The 21,444-nt window shown below is 39.0% G+C and overlaps 1 protein-coding gene across 1 annotated transcript in view; it reads right to left on the bottom strand.

The window, feature by feature from the left end:
* Positions 1-21,444, bottom strand: part of APBB1IP (amyloid beta precursor protein binding family B member 1 interacting protein) — a 108,882-nt gene that overhangs the window by 62,353 nt on the left and 25,085 nt on the right. The window contains exon 2 of the mRNA XM_080812134.1: positions 3,624-3,695. Coding sequence (XP_080668260.1) covers positions 3,624-3,695 — 72 coding nt within the window. The remainder of the gene's footprint in view (positions 1-3,623; positions 3,696-21,444) is intronic.

Below are 21,444 nucleotides of genomic sequence, written 5' to 3'. Positions count from 1 at the left end.
GGAGATTTTTTTTTTTTAAGATTTTATTTATTTATTTGACAGAGATCATAAGCAGGCATAGAGACAGGCAGAGAGAGAGAGGGAAGCAGGCTCCCTGCTGAGCAGAGAGCCAGATGAGGGGCTCGATCCCAGGACCCTGGGATCATGACCTGAGCTGAAGTCAGGTATTCTTTTTTTTTTTTTAAGATTTTATTTATTTATTTGACAGACAGAGATCACAAGTAGGCAGAGAGGCAGGCAGAGAGAGAGGGGGAGGCAGGCTCCCTGCCGAGCAGAGAGCCCGATATGGGGCTCGATCCCAGGACCCTGAGATCATGACCTTAGCCGAAGGCAGAGGCTTAACCCACTGAGCCACCCAGGCGCCCGGGTGTGGAGATTATTTAAAAATAAAATCTTAAAAAAAAAAGAACTTTCATCAATCATTTGTTTAGTCTGAAATATAGTTTGACTGGGACAATAGAAAGACTGAGTTTTATAAAAGCTTGGTTCTTTATCAATTTTCAGAGTGATAAGTTAATGTTCTGTCAATTTCCAATGATGACTGATAAAGTAATTTTGTTTTTGTTATTTTTTGTTATTCTTGTTATTTGTTATTCTTGGTATCAATATGAATTCACAGTTTAATTATTTGTTTTTGCCATGTTAGATACTTAAAATTTTTATTTTTAAATATTTCCTTCTTTCATGGCTTTTGAGTGTCCTATTTTCCTTAGGAAGGGTACCACATCTTAGTACTGGATAAACATTTTTCTCATGTTTCCTTCTATATATATTTCATATATTTAGATCTTTGACTCACAATTTATTAAATAATTCTCCTTTTTTCTACTTATTTAAAATGCCACTTTTATCATATTTTAAATTCTTGTATATATTTGAATCTAGTTCTGCTTCATGAATCTTTCTAAATGTAGCATTACCTCTTCTGTTTTATATTTTCATGGATATTTGTCTATTTAAATCTTTCTCATATAAATAGTGGAAATGGCATGGCTCCCCTTCCACACAAAAAATCCAGTTAATATATGTATTGATTTCTGGACTTTATGTCTCCCCATGCACAGATATACATACATACACACATAAACAATTTCTATATCCATGACATACATGTATGTGTACACATATATACATACACATGCACAGACACACACACACGCGCGCGCACACATATGGAGAGAGAGAGACAAAGAGATGGACATGGGGAATGATAAACCAAATGGAATAACACATTAATTAATGAGAAATCTGGGGGAAAAGAAAATGGGAGTTTATTGCATTATTCTTTCAACTTTTCTCTAAGCTTGAAATTATTCAAATTATTTTTAATTTAATTAATGTTATGTTTTATATAATAACATATTAATATATTAATACATATTATATGACATATAATAATTACATCAAATTATTCAAATTAAAAAAGTTAAAGTCATTATTATATTCTAGTTTCCTTTAATTTTGCTTCTTTTGGGAAATCAGGAAGCCTATGTTCAATCCAACCATTTCAACCACACTGCAGCTTCAAAGAAAGACTATTGCACAAAATTCACAAGTGAGGATAAAAATACAGCTTTTCTAATGGCTCAGAAAACACTCAATAATCTCAAAGGGCACTTGATAATGGCTGGATTGAAGCTAGATTTTAGACTCAAGGTCAAAGTGGGGTCTCTTCTTTACCATGAAATCTTGAGGCCTATCTGTTGGGAGAAGTGCATCAGCCGAGGAAGCCCTGTGACTATATCCATTTGAGCACAATAGAGAAAGAGCAAACAGCATTAGGGTCTTGAGGGGAGGCAGGGGTCCAAGACACAATGAGGGGCCCCCTTCCCACTCTTGAGTTAGAGTAACAACACTCAGTGGTGGAACTATGAAAAACCTCAGACCACGACCAATCAGAACAGTCACAGGGAGCTCCGGAGTGGCTCAGCGGATTAATCGCCTGACTCTTGGTTTTAGTTCAAGTCTGATCTCAGGGTCGTGGGAAGGAGCCCCGTGTTGGGCTCTGCACTCAGCATCGAGTCTGCTTGGGTTTCTCTCTCTCTACCTCTCCCTCTGCCTCTTCTCCATTCTCTTTCTCTCTCTCTCAAATAAACAAATCTTAAAAAAAAAAAAAAAAGAAAAAGAACAGTCACTCTCCCAACCGGAGTAGAAGTGAGTGAATGGATGGAGACCACAGATGTTCACCCAAACCCTTCCCTCTCATGGGCGGCATAAGAAGTCCCCTCCTCTGCAGGAATGTGGTGACCATCCCAACACTCACTGTTAATCAGCAGCCCTTTCATCTAAGCCTACTGTCTCATTTTTTGTTTCTTCCTTCACAGAGTCTAAACTTTCTTGAATTTTACATGAACTATAAAGCAGATGCTAACTAAAATTGATTTATTTTTCCTGAAATAAATATTTTTTTAAAAAACATAGACTATTCTTCAATTATTTTATAGGAAACTTTTAAGATCCTTGTCTTATTTAAGAATATCAGATTATTCTTATTTTATTATATTATACAGAAAGTTATGAGCTGACTATGCTCTGAATCAAAGAAGCATTTATGAGAACACTACAAGACACACTAATGTTCACCTAACTTTGTAATCTGGATCAGTGGTCCTCAGGTCAGCAGTCCTGGGGCTCCAATCGGCCCAACAATGGGGTTTTCTGAGTTAATCTAGTCCTGGTGCCGGGGGCTTTTTCCTAGATGTGATGCTTATCTGAGTGCTCTTCATGCCACTCTGAGAGGACTAAGTTTTTACACACTAATCAGAAGTCACAATAACTCCCACTTATCCTTTAGAATGTAGCATTTCGGGGTGCCTGGGTTGCTCAGTGGGTTAAAGCCGCTGCCTTCAGCTCAGGTCATGATCTCAGGGTCCTGGGATCGAGCCCCGCATCGGGCTCTCTGCTCAGTGGGGAGCCTGCTTCCTCCTCTCTCCCTCTCTGCCTGCCTCTCTGCCTACTTGTGATCTCTGTCTGTCAAATAAATAAATAAAATCTTAAAAAAAAATAAAATGTAGCATTTCCTCAAAGAGTGGTACTTTTTACGAAAGTGTGATTTTCTTGGCTAGTCTTTTTTTTTTTTTTAAAGATTTTATTTATTTATTTGACAGAGAGAGACATAGCAAGAGAGGGAATACAAGCAGGGGGAGTGGGAGAAGGAGAAGCAGGCTTCCCACTGAGCAGGGAGCCTGATACGGGGCTTGATCCCAGTATGCTGGGATCCTGACCTGAGCCGAAGGCAGATGCTTAACTACTGAGCCACTCGGGTGCTCCTTGGCTAGTCTTTATATAAAAGTAACAGCAGGAAAAATTGTTTAGTAGTGGTGGTTGTGTGGGTTTGGTTGGGGAAAATTTGTCCATTGGCTAAATATCTGAACATGATAAGCACAGGAACTGCAATAACAGAATGTATGTCAATGCAGTCAATTAACTGACCCCCTTGAGTACAATCAGGAAAACAGCTTTGTTTCTTTCTCTATCACTCTTACAGTTATATCAGGAAGATACAATATTGTCATTCTCCAGTTTTTGTTTTGTTTTTTTTTAAGATAGCTCTCTTGTCATGTTAAAGTCAAATTCTGTAAACCTGTCTTTTACTAATTTGAAAGTTAAAAAGGGGTCTTTACCTGGGTTAGAAGATCCATCTCTCCCAGCAAATTGCTGAACATTTGGTCTATATCTTCGTTTGACTCACCCATCTGAAAAAGGGAAAAAAAAACAACATATAAACAGTCTAATAAAAACCTGGTCCTGGATAAATGTCCCACCTCTTTATTTTCCCCATGAGCCCTGTCCATGGGCAAGTAAGTTGAAAAGAGAAGGCTTTGGAGAGAAAAGTTCACTTCAGCCTGAAATTCCATGCCTACCTTCTCTCCAATTTGCTTGGTCCAAGACTGAACCAAACCATAAAACTGTCTCAGAGCAACACTTGGACTCTATTTTCTCAGACTAGACCAGTCTCTGCAGGGCCGAGTGGACAAAGTGAAAACCTACAAAACTAGATTGATTAGAAAGGACAGGGAGGGGACTTCAGTTAAAATAAGAGAGGACAATGAGACCATGGTACAAGCACATCCTAACTAGCAGACACATCAGAAAGAACCAGGTAAACATGCACGTGACCAGGGAAGCATGTACTTGAATCTAAGGAAGCCATTCAATGAATGCTCAGGGTCAGACCATGGGACATAAGGAGGTGAGCACTCAGGTGCGTGACAAGTAAGGCAGACACTGCAGGTGTCTTTGGTGAAAGTTTGAGTCAGGAGGACGCAAACATAGCATCAGCGAGCAAAGATGGAATAACAAAGAAGGAAGATCCTATTTTTGTGTAGGTTGCCGGGCTTAGTGTTTATTACAGTCAGGGAAGGAAAGGCTGCTGCAGACAGGTCCTGCCTCTGGTTGGGGAGGGAAGCCACTTAAATGTGGTTTTATTCCCTCTCAGTTGCTTACAAAGCACCTGAGTCATGCCCTCCCTTCTTTAAATTACCTACAAAATAGAGAAAAGAAAGTATTTAAGTCAACAAAATACTCATGGTTTCACACGCTGTCCCCTCCAACAATTCATCTGGTATTCAAAATCTCAACATGGATGATTCATTTATTATTTAATAAAAGTAAACTAGCAGGATAAACAATAAAATTTCAGAAATACTTATATGAGTTTATTTTCATTAGAATATTATGCAGTACGATGTGACAAAAAAAAATCCTTTGGATGAATTATGATTAACAGGGAAAGTTAAGAGTAAGTGTATCATGGTGAACGTTTCATAAAGTATATAATTGTCAAATCACTATCTTTTACACCTGAAACTAACATGATATGTAAATTGTATTTCAAATTAAAAAAGAATCTTAGTGCTAACACATTTTAATTTTTTCATAAGAGAAAAGGAATCTATTCAGAGTGAAAAAAATAAGTTTATTTGCCGACCTCAAAAGTGCTGGCTGGTGTTCCAAAAAAACTCATAGAAACCAAAGATGATGTTAATAACAAGAACCCTGCCATTAAAAGCCATTAAAGCTTTTTCTTAAATCATTAAATTCAGAAAAACACTAAAATGATGAAGAATTTCATGAAAAGAAATATGATACGGATGAGTCAGAAAACCTGTTGAGCGCAAAGACCTCAGTTTCTCAGCCTGCACACACCGCTGATACACAGTGGGCGAGGGATGTGCCAGAGTGAATCACACACCTAAGATGCAAATAACTCAAAACCAACAGCATTCTCATGACCTCTGCTGAAACTCTTCCAGTGTTCATCTGGTAAAATCTTGCCCCCTGCCCTTTCATTCCCTTTTCCAGGAGTCTGTTGGTACTGGATTATCAAAAGGAGTGGACAACATCAAGATGGTGCTGTGTCCCTACAGGCATAAGTACGCCTGTTGTTGAATGAATCGTGGTTTAAAAGAATTGCAACCTTGGTGAAATCAGGAAGACATTTGAGTTAAGCGCCTTTATTAACGTAAATTTAGATTAATCTGTAAATGCAATCTCACACATTCATCCTCCCTACAAGAAAACCTTATTTTGGGGATGGACAGAACAAGATACATACAGTGTACACAAATACACATATACACATACACATACGTCCACGCATGGAAAAACAGGGTTGTGTCTACTTGTATACGTGGCATCCTCCAAATGTCAAAGTCAAGATTAAAAAGAGAGAGCCAGAGAGAGAAGAGAACACCCAGCCCTGAGAGCTAAAATGTAACTTGGATTAGCACCCAAAGAGCGAGGGTGGGGCTACCTCAGTCAAGCAACGGATTGCAAAACAAGCAGTGTCCGCCTCATGATCGGGTGGGATTAACATCTTCCTGTGAGTACGTAATCTTTGAGTTCCTTTGGGGTCTTGGGAAGGACAAAAAACTGTTGATTAAAAAAAAAAACAAAACAAAACGGACTAATACTTTACCAGACAGATTTTTTTTTTTTTTTCCTGGAGGGGAGGGAGTAGCTAGGAGAGGGGTGGGTGGTTGAGGCTGCATATCCAGACTGAAATTCTGCCTTAGAAAGACTGTCTGAATGACAACGGAAATTTGCCATAATGCTCGGTGCTTCCTTAAGGCTCAAATTTCTAAGCCTCAGTTTTTACCCTCAAGTAATTTCTTTTCTCCATGTATATAAATTTCATAGATAAAATTCAAATATACATATTTTAAAAATCTATCCACACGGGGCACCTGGGTGGCTCAGTAGGTTAAGCCTCTGCCTTTGGCTCGGGTCATGATCTCAGGGTCCTGGGATCGAGCCCCACATCGGGGGCTCTGCTCAGCAGGGAGCCTGCTTACCCACCCCCCCCTGCCTGCTACCCTGCCTACTTGTGATCTCTATCAAATAAATACATAAAATCTTTTTTAAAAAATCTATCCACACAATGGATTAGCAATTTCAGCCATAATTTTGGACCTAGATCAGGACTTTATTTTATCTGTCCGAGTAGCTTGCCTAAAAACAGTCTGCTATGAGCCCTTCTATTATTATTGTCCCTCTGGTGCATTCTTCTCCCATGGGCCCTAACTCGGTTAATGGTCATTATTCATTCACTTATTCGTCTGATTTAGAAACCTTGGCCTAGTCCCTGACTCCTCCCATTCTTCATCTAACAGTCCAAAAAATCCTGTTAGTTTTTCCTGTGGAGCACTCTCCTTTCCTTCAACCTCACTGTTAAGCTAAGGTTCTGCCCCTCATCAGCTCATCCAATGCCCAGTTTCCTGGATCCCCCCATAAGCCTCACCACCAGCACAGTGAATTTGAAATACAAATCTGAATCTGTCACTCTCTTGCTTAAAAACATGTTGTGATCATGGTGAAGTGTAAAGAGTTCAGGTCTCAGCCTGTCCTTGGTAATACTAGCCTTTGACATTGTCTGAAGACGCTTTAAAAAATTCTCTATGTCTTTGTAATATGCTTCCCTATCTACCTATCCTTCATAAAATCCTATTAATTATTCAAAATCCAGCTCTCTTGTCAACACTTCAATGGCATCTTCATAGCCTGTAGAAAGATTTGCTGTCCATTGTCCTTGGTAACTGTATCAACAAATTCCTGTCCCAGGAACAAACCTGATAAGGTATTTCACCTCCTTAGATTTGTTTCCTTGTCTGTAAAATGAGAGGAGTAATATATAATTCATAGAATTGTTGTGACATTTAAATAAAATAGCATATGGTCCTTGGCATGAGCACTAGTAATAGCATTTGCCGTAGTGAATCACGCTCTTTTTTGTTACTGTGTTTAAACCTCTTTCCAGACTGGGAGCTGTTATTAAGTAAGGATCAGATCTCGTTCATCTTTGTGTTTAAAAATGCTTTGTTGGAAGCCCAGAGAGACTAAATGACCTCCCAGATTAATGGGAAGAAGTGAACTGAAGTGCAGGCTCAGGCCACATAGAAACTCTCTATTAACTTACCCCCTATGACCTAGACATGGCAGTCAACACCAGTACAGTGAAGAATCTTGTGTTATAAACATGTTTATAAGGAGCTTTTGTTAAGTGCCTGCTTTCCTGGAGCACCAGATTAAGGTAAACATTTGTGGATGGTCTAATTTGACTGTTTTGGAAGGCTCATCTTTTCATCTGGGCTCTTAGTTGTGCATAATCTTTACATGAATTAGGTACTGGTACCAATAACAGAATGAAAGAATATCTTTTAGTAAAATTAAAACAATAAAGTAACAAGGGATGTGTAAAAAAAGGACTTCCTGATCACTAAAATGAATCAGTCAGTTAAGTTCAGACAAGTTAGAACTGGTCTTCAAAATTCCACCAAAACAGATGTGACTTCTCTTTCTGTTCTGTGCATGGCTGTGGGTTGAGAGAGAAAGGAATCTCCCCTTTCATCACCTGCCTGATAATAATCAAAATAACTATCAACACACTGTTAGGTGTTCTCACTCTGTGCCATGTCCTGGCTGATGAGCTCCCCCCTCACAACCACCCTTGATGGACACTTTTATTTTCCCCAGTTCACAGATGAGGAAACTAAGGCACCTAGAAGTTAAGTAACTTGCCTAAGGCTACACAACTTAAGTCAGTCAACAAATATTTATGGATCCCAGACACTGTTAACAAACCCCTGGAAGAGGTTCCCATAACTGTATTTCTCTTCTTCAATGTGTCGAGGATTAAATACCTAGACTTTATATACACACTGTCTGTCTTTATTTTGAAGAGAGTAAAAAAAAAATGTTTGGATCTTTGCATTGAAACTGTAACTTTTGAGCTGTATTCTATCTGTATTCTTAGTGCAGATAAGCCACACTTTCAGTCTATAGCTAGATTGCCTGAGCCCAAGTATAAGCAGAATTCATAAGAAAAAAGGTTGAAAAATTTGAGGCTCTGAATTTGCTTTGGCATCTTCATTATTTTTAAATTAAAAAAATAGCAGACAGTGTTCATTTTTTTTTCAAGATAAAAAAAAAAAAAACAGCCCACACATTACAACTACAGAAACCAAAGAAGAGAAAATTAAAAAAACAAATCTGTTCATTACAGGGATCACACTTAGTATGGGATATGGAGTGTGGAATCCAGAAGATCAAATGCTAGTGGGAACTGTGATGTAGCTAGTATACAGAATGATCGGAAAATAATTGACAATATTGAATTCTACCTGATTCTTTCACTGTAGTTTTTTCTTTTTTTTCCAAAATGCAATGAAAGCACTTATCAAGAGGAAGTGGTTCACAGAACAACACAGCACGTGGTTAAAGTTCTTGCAGTGTTTGGGGGTAAGGAGAAACTAAAGCTTCTTCTGTGTAACATAAAACAGGAAACAGAAACATCTCTAAACTTACACATAAATCAAATAATACTCAAGAAATAAGATGAAATCTCTTGCGCCAACTTAACAGACTTTTTATAGTACACCTGAGATAAGTGAAAATTTTGAGAAATAAACTAACAGTTATTAAGTTAGTAGGATAATCACTATGATCACATGGACAACACAGACCAAACATAACAATCACAAAGGAAATTCATGTGGATGTTGGGGATATGCATATGTTTGGTTACAGAAAAGGAACCGTCAAGACAACAGCATTCTACGGTAAGCAATATTGTGATGGCAAGAGTTAGATGGAAAAAAAAAATCTGTACCTGAAAAAGGAATCATGAAATGACATGGTTTATTTCACAATTTAAAAACTACTAAGGAGGTGATTTCAAAAGCCTTAGAATTTGTCACAGTGTAGAGTCAGACACATATATAGAACATGAGATGGGCTACCATATTTTTTTAAGGTATGATTTTTAAATGTATTTACTTCCAGACAGCTTTGTTTTTGAGTGAATGCAGGGTGGAGGAGGGCAGAGTGCAGCATTGTGCTGGGTCAAGTCCTGGGGTAGGTGAAAAGTGAGATTGGCTGAGAGACCCAAAATGTTCAACAAGACTAAGAAGTAAACAGCATGTTTACACAGGGAAACAAACTCATATGAACTCAACATTCTCACTTCCATCCGTCTAGATGGCTTTTCTGTATCTCGGGGAGACAAGCTGTAGACTACTTTCACTTGGATATACATAGGCTGAAAAGTGAATTTTAAAATCTCGAGATTTTCTCAAGTTGCCTTTTAAGTCTATTTTGAGCATCCATATGAGGAATGGGGAGCTGCTTTTGTGTTTGGGATCCACCATAACATCGAACTAAAGTGACAACATAGTTTAAGGTTTTTATTTAAGAGACAAAAACAGAAAACAGGAAATATATTGTTCACTCACTTATAAATTAAAACTATGGATATTAATTTTCATACAGAAAACTCCTGTGAACATTTATCTATAATCACCACCTCTTACTCATCTCTATTTTCTCCTCAATCTATCTTGCCATGGCTGAATATCTGTGTCCCCTCAAAGTTTATGTGTTGAAATCTAATCCCCAGTGTGAGGGTCTTTGGAGGTGGGGATTTTGGGAGGTAATAAGGTCATGATGGTGGAGCCCTCATGTTGGGATCAGCGCCCTTATAAGAAAAGATACAAGAGAGATTGTTCCCTCTCTCTGCCCTCTGCCATGTGAGGATACAAGAGGATGGCCATGAGCAAATCACGAAGAGGATTCTCCCCAGACACCAGATCTGCTGGTGCCTTTATCTTGGACTACCCAGTTTTCAGAACTGTGAGAAATAAATGTTTGTTGTGTGAGCCACCCAGTTCATGTTTTTGTTATAGCAGCCCAACCCTGACCAGGACATTCCCCAGTTGGACTTTAGTTCCTGCATGTCACCCAACTGTGTGTCAACATTAACAATGACTTTCATGTCGCCAAATCCAATGATTGATTCTTAGCATCTTGAACAACATTTATCACCATTCATAGATCACTCTCTTGGAAATACTTTTTTCACCTGGCTTCCATAAAAGCTTTCCTTCCTGCTTTTGCCTCCTAATAGAGGCTAATTCACTTGAAGCAAAAAAAGCCTAAGCTTCAGGGCTCCTCATTTGTAGTCCTTTCTAGGACCGCATTTCTCTTCTAGCACCCCAGCAGCAGTATGGAACATAGTTCTCATATTGGAAAATGATCCTGGTAGTGGTTCCAGGGCTTAGAGTGGGGCCAGTGGGCTGCCAGCACTACCTCCACTTCACCTGGACTCTAGCAAGAGTTGGATCCATAATAGATCTCAGGGACTATGGAATCTACCTTCTATTCCAAGAAGAAGATCTGAAGGAGACACTGTTCTTCTCTGCTCCTTGCACGGGGTCACCTTCATGGCCACCTTACATTGTCCCCAGGACCAGCCTAGCAGTTTGGAGGTAGCAAGAACTGATGGCCATTTGGTCCTGGCTGAGTGGGACCAGCTGCTTCCTGGGCCATTGGGAGCCATGGGGTCCCACACCACAACTAGTGAGAGAAAACACCTCAGTTCTCTGAGGTCTTTCTCCTGGGCAAGACACACTGCCAGAGGAAGAAACCACAGAGGAAGTTACAGATGAGGTCTTACCACAGAGAGCTCTGAGACTGAATAAACTTTTTCTAAAAATTATCAATAATAAAATTACTTTTGAGCTACCATGCTGGAGGAAAGACTAAATTATCTATTATCTCTATAGAAAATTGTATTTCAAATTCACCCTCATAGAGAAAGGTGGTCGAAGAATATGCAGCCAAAATGTAGGAAAAAATTGTACCAGGCAAGTAATAGGAATAATGAAAATAAATGTTATTTTTTGTATTTTGTGATGTTTGATACGTGCTTTTAAAAAAAATTGGTAATCTGCTGAGATTTCCTTTCTCTAAATATTTTCTTCTGTTCCTTTCTTTTAAAAGATTTTTTTAAAAAATTTATTTATTTGAGAGAGAGAGACACAGCGAGAGAGGGAACACAAGCAGGGGAAGTGGGAGACAGAGAAGCAGACCTCCCACCGAGCAGGGAGCCTGATGTGGGGCTCAATCCTAGGACTCTGGGATCATGACCTGAGCCGAAGGCAGACACTCAACAGACTGAGCCACCCAGGCGCCCATTCCTAACTTTTTATTCATAATTTTTTATTCTGTTTTTTAAAAAGATTTTATTTATTTATTTGAGAGAGAGAGAGAATGAGAGTGAGTGAGCATGAGAGGGGCAAGGTCAGAGGGAGAAGCAGAGCCTCTACTGGGCAGGGAGTCTGATGTGGGACTCGATCCTAGGACTCCAGGATTATGACCTGAGCTGAAGGCTGTCACTCAACCAACTGGGCCACCCAGGTGCCCTTGTATTCTATTTTTAGAGAGTTTCCCTGAGTTGTACAATATTTAGGCCCCAGATATCCTGGAACCATCCCTGCCTATCTCACTGGCCTCTCATTTGAGTCTCCTCCATTGATTCTACTTCTCTCCCTGATCTAGTTTGTCTCCTGGCCTCTATCTACATCCATTCCCTAGCACACATCATGCTGCCTTAGGCTTTAAATACTGTATGCATGCTGCCAGTTCCCAAAGTGTATCTCCAACCCAAACTTCTCGTTTATTTCACACATTGAACTAGTACTCAGCACGGCTCCGCCCCTGCCTCTCTGGTTTTATCTCCTTTAACTCTTTGCTCACACCAGCCTACAGCTGTTCCTTGAACACCATAAGCATGCATTTGCTCATGCTTTTCTCTGTCTGGAACACCTGTTCCCCACTTAAGTGGCTTGTTCTCCCCTGCTGTTATTTCTTTCCTTGCATATTCCCTCATTACGGAGGCCTTCCCTGACCTATTTCAAAATCAGCTCTTCCCCACAACTCCCACTTTCCCTGCTTCTATCCTCTCTCCACTTACCAACTAGAATGTAAGCTATGTGAAGTCAGGAATTGATTGCTTTTTGCTCACTGCTAGATCCCAACAAGCAGGGCAATGCAGATACATGATAGCGAATATTTGTTCAGTGAGTGGATGAATAATAAGTTTTTAAAGGATAAAATGTAATATATTCCTTTAGGCTTCGTGAGGGCGGCATTCACCTTTACATTTCTAGTGCCTGCTTTGGTCAGGGAAGACCTTCAATGGTATCTGCTGAATAAATGAATGTTTTAAGGGACAACAGTAGAGAAGAAATGAAGCTAAAGGAAGACAGATTAAAAAAAGGAAAATGATTCTACAACCACCTTAGTGGAGGCAAGAATAATTGGTGGATGTTGGCACGAATGGATGAAAGATGGTTAGGGAATGATATTGACTCAGAGTAACTCCCTACTCTGCTAAGTCAAGCTCCAGGGTAGGTGAGACGGCTGAATAAGATCCCAAAATATTTAACTTAAAAGCAACACAGTAAGTAACATAAATGTTACTTAGCTCTTTCTAAATGTAGACATCTGGTGGACCCAACTTTAACCAAATGATCAAACTTAGGATCATCACTGATGGGACAAGCTGACACCATTGTCCCTGAAGTGATGCACTGAGGACATGGTGTCACCATAATGCTGCCGCCAAAATGTTTAGCCTGAGTCTAGCCAAGAGGAATGAATCAGACAAATCCAAATTGAGGGACATTCTGCAAAACAACAAAGTGACTGGTTTGGACTCTTTAGATAAAAAAAGATACAGGCTGGGGCGCCTGGGTGACTCAGTGGATTGAAGCCTCTGCCTTCAGCTCAGGTCATGGTCTCAGGATACTGGGATCGAGCCCCGCATCGGGCTCTCTGCTAGGTGGGGGGCCTGCTTCCCTCTCTCTCTCTGCCTCCCTCTCTGCCTGCTTGTGACCTCTCTCTCTCTGTCAAATAAATAAATAAAATCTTAAAAAAAAAGATATAGGAATAATTTGGAAAGTTTGAATAGAGACTATATAACAGAAAATGCATTAAATCAATTAAGTTCCCTGAGTGTGATAATTGTATCATAATTGTGTAAGAGGTCTTTGTTCTTAAGAGACAAACAGTGAAAAAATAGAACAAATACAATAAAATGTAGGTAATTAGTGAATATGAGTGAAGGGAATATTGATGTTTGTTGCACAATTCTTGCTTTTTTTTGCTGTTGCTGAAGTTTTGAAACTAAGAGAACCAATCTTTAAAGTTAGACAGACCTGAGTTTAAAAAAGCAAGGCAAAGCAAAACAAAACAAGAAAGAGGAACAGAGGAGAATAAAAAGTAGAGGCTGACAAAGACAGTGTAAAAGAAAAAAAATCTTATCTTGTGAACTGCTGATATGTTGTTGTGTCATCTATTTTCCACAAAAACCATGTGGGGATAAATATTTCTCCCATTTGCACAGATGAGGAGCATGTGCTCGGGAGTTTGAGTCATGGGCCCCAAATCACACAGAAACGTGGGTGGAAAATACACTCGGACTCACACAATGCATCTGCCTAGAGATGACACACATTCAAACACACACAGAGAAACAGAACTCTGTAGTGTGGATTACTTCGTGATGTAGCTACCTTAAATCTTAAACACAATACTTGCTAGGTTATGTAGTGTCTGTTAAAGTTTTATATTTTTATCTCCTAAGAATGTATACCAATCATCCACTATTATTTTTTACACTTTTTCACTTATAAATAAAAAGTTCTAGGTATTTTCGTATTATTATTGGGACGAGCTACTTATACAATTCATTGCCAAAGCTTTCAGATTGTAATTTTCAAAGTGAAAAGAGACTGAAATGGCAGGTTACGCATCACTAAAGACTGCCTTTAGGTACTAAATGCCTACCTATCCAAAGCTTCTACTGGAAATCAAGAGAAGTTATTTAACTTCCAATAGTACTTAAGATAATAAAGAAAAATAAATCTTTGTATTTAGCTAAGTAAGAAATTTTTTAAAAATGCCAGCTTTCTTTGATAAGCCTAAAAATTATACTGTGAACTCTAAGGGTTTTAAGGAACAAGAGGTATGGCCTTGGATAGTGAATGACTGGGTGTCCTGACATGCTCTGCACGTCTTAACATCTTTAGATTTCTCAATTTGTGAAGACTCAGTTTTACTTGTAATACTAACACGAAATGATATGTAATTCTATCAATCACTTTGTGCTCTTAGGTCTTAAAATCTTTCTAAACATTCAATGCAGCACCTTTCCACCTCCAAAATGAACTAATCAATGAAAGATGACAGACACGTTGAATGTTCTCAAGATGAGAACTGAAAAATGACCTTTGGCTTAAATACATGTAAGTCGCCAGTTATCTCCCTAGCATTGAGTGTGGGAGCCAACAGAGGGTTTCAGAAATGAGTGGAAAACCGAGATAACACAGACAACTTTTCTGGGGCCATAGCAATTAAATGTGCTTGTTCAGAATTCTTCCAAAGTCACTTTCATGGCTTCCAGCATCTTTCACGTGGATGTGCTGCACCATCATCTAATCAAGTGTCTATTGTTGGAAATTTATGGTTTGCTCTTCTTTTGGAGATATGATGCTAGGAGCCAGATGTTTGCATTTGCCGAAAAATTATATCCAGCATGGCTTAAGGATAACACTGGAAATATCAACCAATTCTTGACTTTCTTTGGGGTGAGGAGTTTTCTGTTGCTGTATCATGGTCAATATTCTGCACCTGTCACTAGAAACCCCCAAAGATTGGGGCTCTTGGTAATGATAAGGGTCAAGTGTGGTAAATTCTGCGTTAATGAGCTCAAGCAGTGTGTGTCCCACTGTGCCATTTATTTCTGTTTGGAACTATTTGCAGCCATCTCCGTGACTGCTGGTGTGTGCAAAACCTATCAGGGTGATACATGCCCTGGAAAAAAATTTACATTGGAAAAATCTGAGGTACATTTGAGACTTTTTTCAGTGACAGCCCAGTTTTAATTCTTTTCCTAAGCCTCCTAGTAAATTACCTCTCTACTAATTCAAAGATGCTACTGACAATACTTTTCACTCTATTTTAAAGAAAGGAACTGAATCTTGACTCCCCCATATTTAAGATGATTCATTCCTTAAATAAAACAAAAAATATCTAATATGTTTGTCCTAAATGACCTTCCTTAAGTAGCTAGGGTGTGGTGTGTGTGTGGGCTTCTGTTCTGTGTGCATTTATCTCCCCCTCAATGATATGTGGGCCCATCTAGGGCCTCAGGCTGGGGAACCACTGAACTGCAGGGGACAGACAAGACCATTCCCCGGGAACAAGACTAGAGTTTAGAACCAGGATGCCTGGGCTCAAGGCCCAGCACTGCTACTTACTGCTCTGTAACTCTAGGCCAAGTTACTACTTTCTCAGTGTGTTAGTTTCTTATCTGTGAAAAAGGGGTGGAAAAAGCCACCTCATGGGGTCAAAGTGAGAATTCTATTAATTAATACACGTAAAGCACACAGAAGAGGCCTGGCTTGGATGGAAGAGCTCAGGAAGTGGAGGTCCTCAAACTATGAAGCAGTTGGAACCACAGCCATCTTTTGGCCTCCTGGAAGCCTGGAAGTTCTGTGTGCAAGGACACAGGCTGAGGTCAGACGCTCTGATCATGGCTTTGGAGAGGAGGAGGATAGTGATGACAGCATGGAATACTGTTAGTCAACTGTCTCCAGACCAGGGTCCTCACTCTTGCCCCATCCCTTCCCACCAGAGAAACCACACAGGGCCTTGGATGTTCTTGTTGCAACTGGTGGGGGAGGGGTGGCCATGAATTGAAAAAGGGAGAGTGTTGAAAAAACAAAGACTACATCTTTTGAGACCTTAATGGAGACCAAGAACACAAGTCTCTGTTTTATGGAGTACGCTGGAACTTCCCAGGATAACAGCTGAGGCCACACTGACTGCACAGAGGTCAAAAGACGAAGGCAGCACTGCCACTTAAGGAAGGAGAAAAGCAAAGTGGCCACAGGAAGAACTTGTAGCCTGTGAAGACAGCATCACAGCAGGAATGATTGCATTCCCTGGTTCATGACAGTCACATCCAAGGGCTCACACGAGCTCAAGGCTCCAGGAATGAGCTTGGAAAAGCCTACGAGGTGGGGGTGCAGAGACACCATCTAGGGTGGCTGAAGCAGGGGCTGTTCCTTATGTTGCTGTAATAACCATATTTCCCAATTGTTCCCTTAGGTTAATAAGCCCTAGAGAAATGGGGGACACACTAACATATACACAAAGCTATTGTTTATTTTCACATGAGCTCATTTACTTATATAATGATAGCTTGTGGTTTTATATCAGGATTTTCCACTTATGAATTCATCAAGCTCAAGAACCATTAACGGAATGCAAACTCTGTCAGACCCTCCGGTAAGTAGCAGGATCCATACTCCAAATATACGTCCAACGAATGAAGTTTACAATCTAAAGAGGATGATGACATGCAAATAATTTAATGCCACGTAACAATATAAAGAGACATGAATACAATAATACAGGATCAGAGAGGAGAGAACATTAATACTTTTGGGGTGAGGAGTTGTTCTTGGCAGTCTGAGAGGGAGGGACATGCAGCAGCTAAGAGCATGAGCACACACTTCTGATTCTGAAAAACTTGTGTTCTGCTCTGCACTTGCTGTGGTGTGAGGCTGGGAAACCTTAACTACCTACAGTGTCCAAATGCATAAAATGGGAATATTTCACTGGGTTTTTATCAGGATTAATATGTGAAAAGGTTTTACTAGATGCCTGATACATGTTAAATGTCCTATTGTCATCATTTAGATAGTACATATATCTTAACCAAGAACATTATCAGACGCTTGAAAGCACATGGCTGGTTCATAGATTTGAATAATGTAGTGAGGCCAAAGCTGATCTGTGGATTTGGTTGAGCATTTCCTCCTCAACAGTAGTTCTCAGAGTGTGGGTCCTCAGACCAGCAGCAGCAGCATACCCAGACACTTAGAAATGCAAATTCTTGGGGCCCATTCCAAAATTACTTAATCAGTAACTCCAGGGTTGAGGATGAATAATCTTTTTAACAAGCTATCCTTGTGATTTTATTGTACACTAAAGTTTGAGAACCACTGCTCTATACATAGATGGCAAACTCCAAAAACAAATAATGTAAAGGGATTATGAAAACCAAAACTTTTAGCAAGACACAAATGGCTTGTGTTTTACATCAAACACAAGGAAAGAAGGCACTTCCCATACCCTGCATTATCTCAATGTAAAAAATGCATTAGAAATTATCACATCTTTTTATTGTTCGAAGTACAAAATGAAAAAGAATGTAGCGTTTAATGTTAGGTATTGGGGAATCAAGGTCAGTTAATGTTCCTGTCCTGGGTATCTGGTAAACTCTTGAAAAACATATTGACTCAATTCCTATAGGATTGTGAAGCACTTTCCTTCTTCACTCATATATAAAAAGCATATTCACCGTATAATGATGATAACGATGATAGATGCTTCGTGGTTTTAAACATGCCTCCAGTTCTTTGAGACTTCTTGTACTGTGATGTGGAATCTATGTCTCCTTCCCCTGAAACCGAGCAGGCTCATGATCACTTTGATAAATGCAACATAAGTGACACTGTGTGTCTTTGGAGGGTAGGCCTTTAAAAGCCATCCCCCTGGGCCTCTCAGAACTCCCTCTAGATGTTCAATACAGGAGTCTAGGTGCCACGCTGTGAGAAGCTTGAGCCACCTGGAAGGGCCACAGGAGGACTCTCATCACCAATCCCAGGCTAGGCAGGTGAGTGAAAAACCCGCCAGATGACTAGCTGTTTGGGTCACCCCCAGATGTTCAGGTCTTACCAGTTGAGGTCATGGACCTCATGAAGCTGAGACAAGCTAGCTCTGCTGTGGCCTGTCTGAATTTCTGACCCACAGAATTCATAACTAAAATAAAACTGTGTATTTTATAGAACTAAGTTTGAGGTAGTTTGTTATGCAATAGTACGTAAGTGCGACAAAGAGTCATAACGCACAGAATTCCAGAGCACCTTCTGTGTGTCAAGCACTATACTTTGCTTTTAAAAAATATGTATTTATTTATCCTAGAGAGGGAGAGAATGTGTGCAGTGGGGAGGGACAGATGGCGAGAGAGAGAGACTCTCTAGCAGATTCCACGCTGAGTGCAGAACACTATGCAGGGCTTGATCTCATGACCCTGAGACCCTGACCAGAGCCAAAACCAAGACTTGGACTCTTAACCGACTGCACCACCTACACACCCCATAGTATGTTTTATATGCTTCACCTCCTCTTATCCTTTCTACTGCTCTGAAAAAAATACACACACATACACACACACATATATTTTACAAACATAGATGTATTTTTTCTATGCAAAATATATTATCCCCATTTGCACGTGAAGGAATGGAAGCTCTGAAAAGATAAGTATCATACAGGGGCACACGTGTGGCAAATAACTAGTTTATGTTAAAATTCAGTGCATAGAAATGCCAAAAATGTTAGTGTGCAGCCACCTAAAGATGATAACTAGGAAATGGCAAATTAAATATTGATAATGATACAATTATACCATTAAAAAAAACTTAAAAGTTAATGCTTTTTCTATGGAGAATTTAATCATTCTCCTACTCATCAGGAGGTACAAAGATCACTAACTTATTATTAATTACTATTAGTAATTACATCATTATAATATATAATCCATAACAATGTCAGCATTGAAAATAATTTAATTTATTTGGCCATAATTATGAGATGTTTGTCATGAAAAGTACAGAAATTTATGTCCCTGAGTAAGCTAACTAGACAGAAATTAGCCTAACTACAGAGCATCACAAACAGCAAACTAGTTAAGATCTGACATATATGAAACAAAGCAGGACACCTATCAGTTCTGTGGATATATGAGAATATTTAATGGCTCTAGGCGCATTTCTTCAATTTCTTTGTGAAGGCTATTTACACACAATTTCCTATAGGTGTTATTTTTATATATGGCAAATGGGAACCTTTTAATTTAATTTTATTTTTCTCCATGTAGTCTACATGGGATCACACTCAGTCTACAGCTATAGCATTTAAAATTTTTCTCTTACAGCTGTGAGAGAGCACAAATAAAGAATAAAAATGATGTACTTGAAAACACAGAATGCTCCAGAGTTCTATGTCAGTTTTGGCTAAACCACTGAGACAATTCTCTACTTAATTCATATATCAAGAAAATAAAAACAGTGAATACGGAACTTGGAATAACCCTTGATCATCTTTCAAATGGTAGATGTTGGGGCCTTTTTCTATCATCAGAAAATTTATTAGGTATGAATGTGACACTGGATGAGTCAAACCTGAATTCAGTCCTAACTACTGCATGACTGAACAACTTAACCTGTTGAACTCTAGGTTTTTCATCTGTAACATGGGAATAAGAAAACCTAATTCATCAAATTGCTTTGAGAGTTAAATTAGCATAGTCAGGCCCTGGCACAGTAACCGGAACACAGTGGTGCTTTGTATGTAGGTAGGCAAATTTAAAATGCACAGACAGAGAAAGACAAATACTGTATGATCTCACTAATATGTAGAATTAAAAAAAAAACAAACAAAACCCAACCAAAAACCCAAGCTCATAGATACAAGAGAACAGACTGATGGTTACCAGAGGCAGGTGAAATGGGTGAGGGGGTCAAAAGGCAGAAACATCCAGTTATAAGATAAATAAGTCACAGGTGTGTAATGTCCAGCATGGTAACTATAGTTAGTAACACTGTATTGTATATTTGAAAGTTGCTAAGAGAATACACCGTAAAAGTTGTCATCAGAAGAAAAAATTTTATAACTATGTGTGATGACAAATGTTAACTAGAACTATAATGATCATGTCACAATATAAACAAATATGGAATCATTATGTTGTACACCTGAAACTAATATAAATCTGTATGTCAGTTATATCTCAAAAAAAAGAAGACCAACAATGCCAAGTGTTGATGAGATTGTAGAGCAACTGGAAATCTCATACATTGCTAGCAGAATTGCAAAATGGTATAGCTTCTTTGAAAAACACTACATCAAAAATTAATGATGTACTTGTTGGCTAACTGAACATAATAATAATAAAAAAAGAAAAAGAAAAACAATATGGCCATACCTTATAAAATTAAACATACATTCACCACTCAACTTAGCAATTCTACTTTAAGGTATTAACCCAAGGAAAGAGAAAATACATGTTCACTCAGAAATGTGTTTAAATGTTCACAACAGCATTGTTCATAAAACCAAAAACTGGTAAGTGAATAATCAAATTGTGGCATATTCATTACACAGAATCCTACTATCATTAAAAAAGGAAAAAATAGTAATATACAGAACAACATGGATGAATCTCAAAAATATTAGGTTAAATGAGAGAAGTTAAACATAAATACTACATACTGTATAATCCCATTTACATGATATTCTAGAAAAGGAATAGTTATAGTGACTGAAAGCAGGTTTTGGGGGCCAGGAGTTGGAGGGAAAAGTTCAAGGGCAAAGAGGCATAGGGATAAATATATTTATCCTATCTATCCTTTAAGCTCAGGTTTATGATAAAATAAAATAAAATGACAACTTCTGGTTCCAAATAGTGGGCAGTAAATATACACTCTCTACTAAAAGTCTAAGGAAATGGCTATGTAACAGTCTGGAAAGCAAGGTAGAATGGCATCACCATACTAAAAAATTTGAGGAATTTCTAGAAGATGTTAAGGAGAAGGGACTGTAATAGAATGAATAATGAGAGCTAAGGAAACAGTCTAGGGGAGGGCTGCTTAAGATAGAGCCAAGAAAACACCCAAGCTCAGGGTCAGCAAGGAGACACCCCCACAACTGGAGGAGTAATTATTTAAAGGACTGAGTGCTATGGACCATTTAGTTTCTGTGTCACAGGGAAAAATGAGCAGTCACAATTGCCCCAGTCTAAAATCAGCAAGAATATTTGCCTTAAATAACATGGGAAGTGTCTTATTGATTCCTAAGCTGAGTTATTAAGCACCCCAAAACAAGGAGAGCGGTGCCTTGAAAGTTGGAGATGCATGACATACAGGCAGATTCCAATCCAACCAGCTAACAATTCATTCAGTCAATCAGAAGGGAGTGGAAAGAGAAATGCTCACATTCAGTGAAATGCACTAAGAACTCTCATGTGCTCCA

This window comes from Martes martes, assembly GCF_963455335.1.
Source record: "Martes martes genome assembly, chromosome: 8".
Lineage (NCBI taxonomy): Eukaryota > Metazoa > Chordata > Mammalia > Carnivora > Mustelidae > Martes > Martes martes.
The sequence above is the reverse complement of the archived record's forward strand: the minus strand, read 5'-3'. Positions and strand labels throughout refer to the sequence as shown.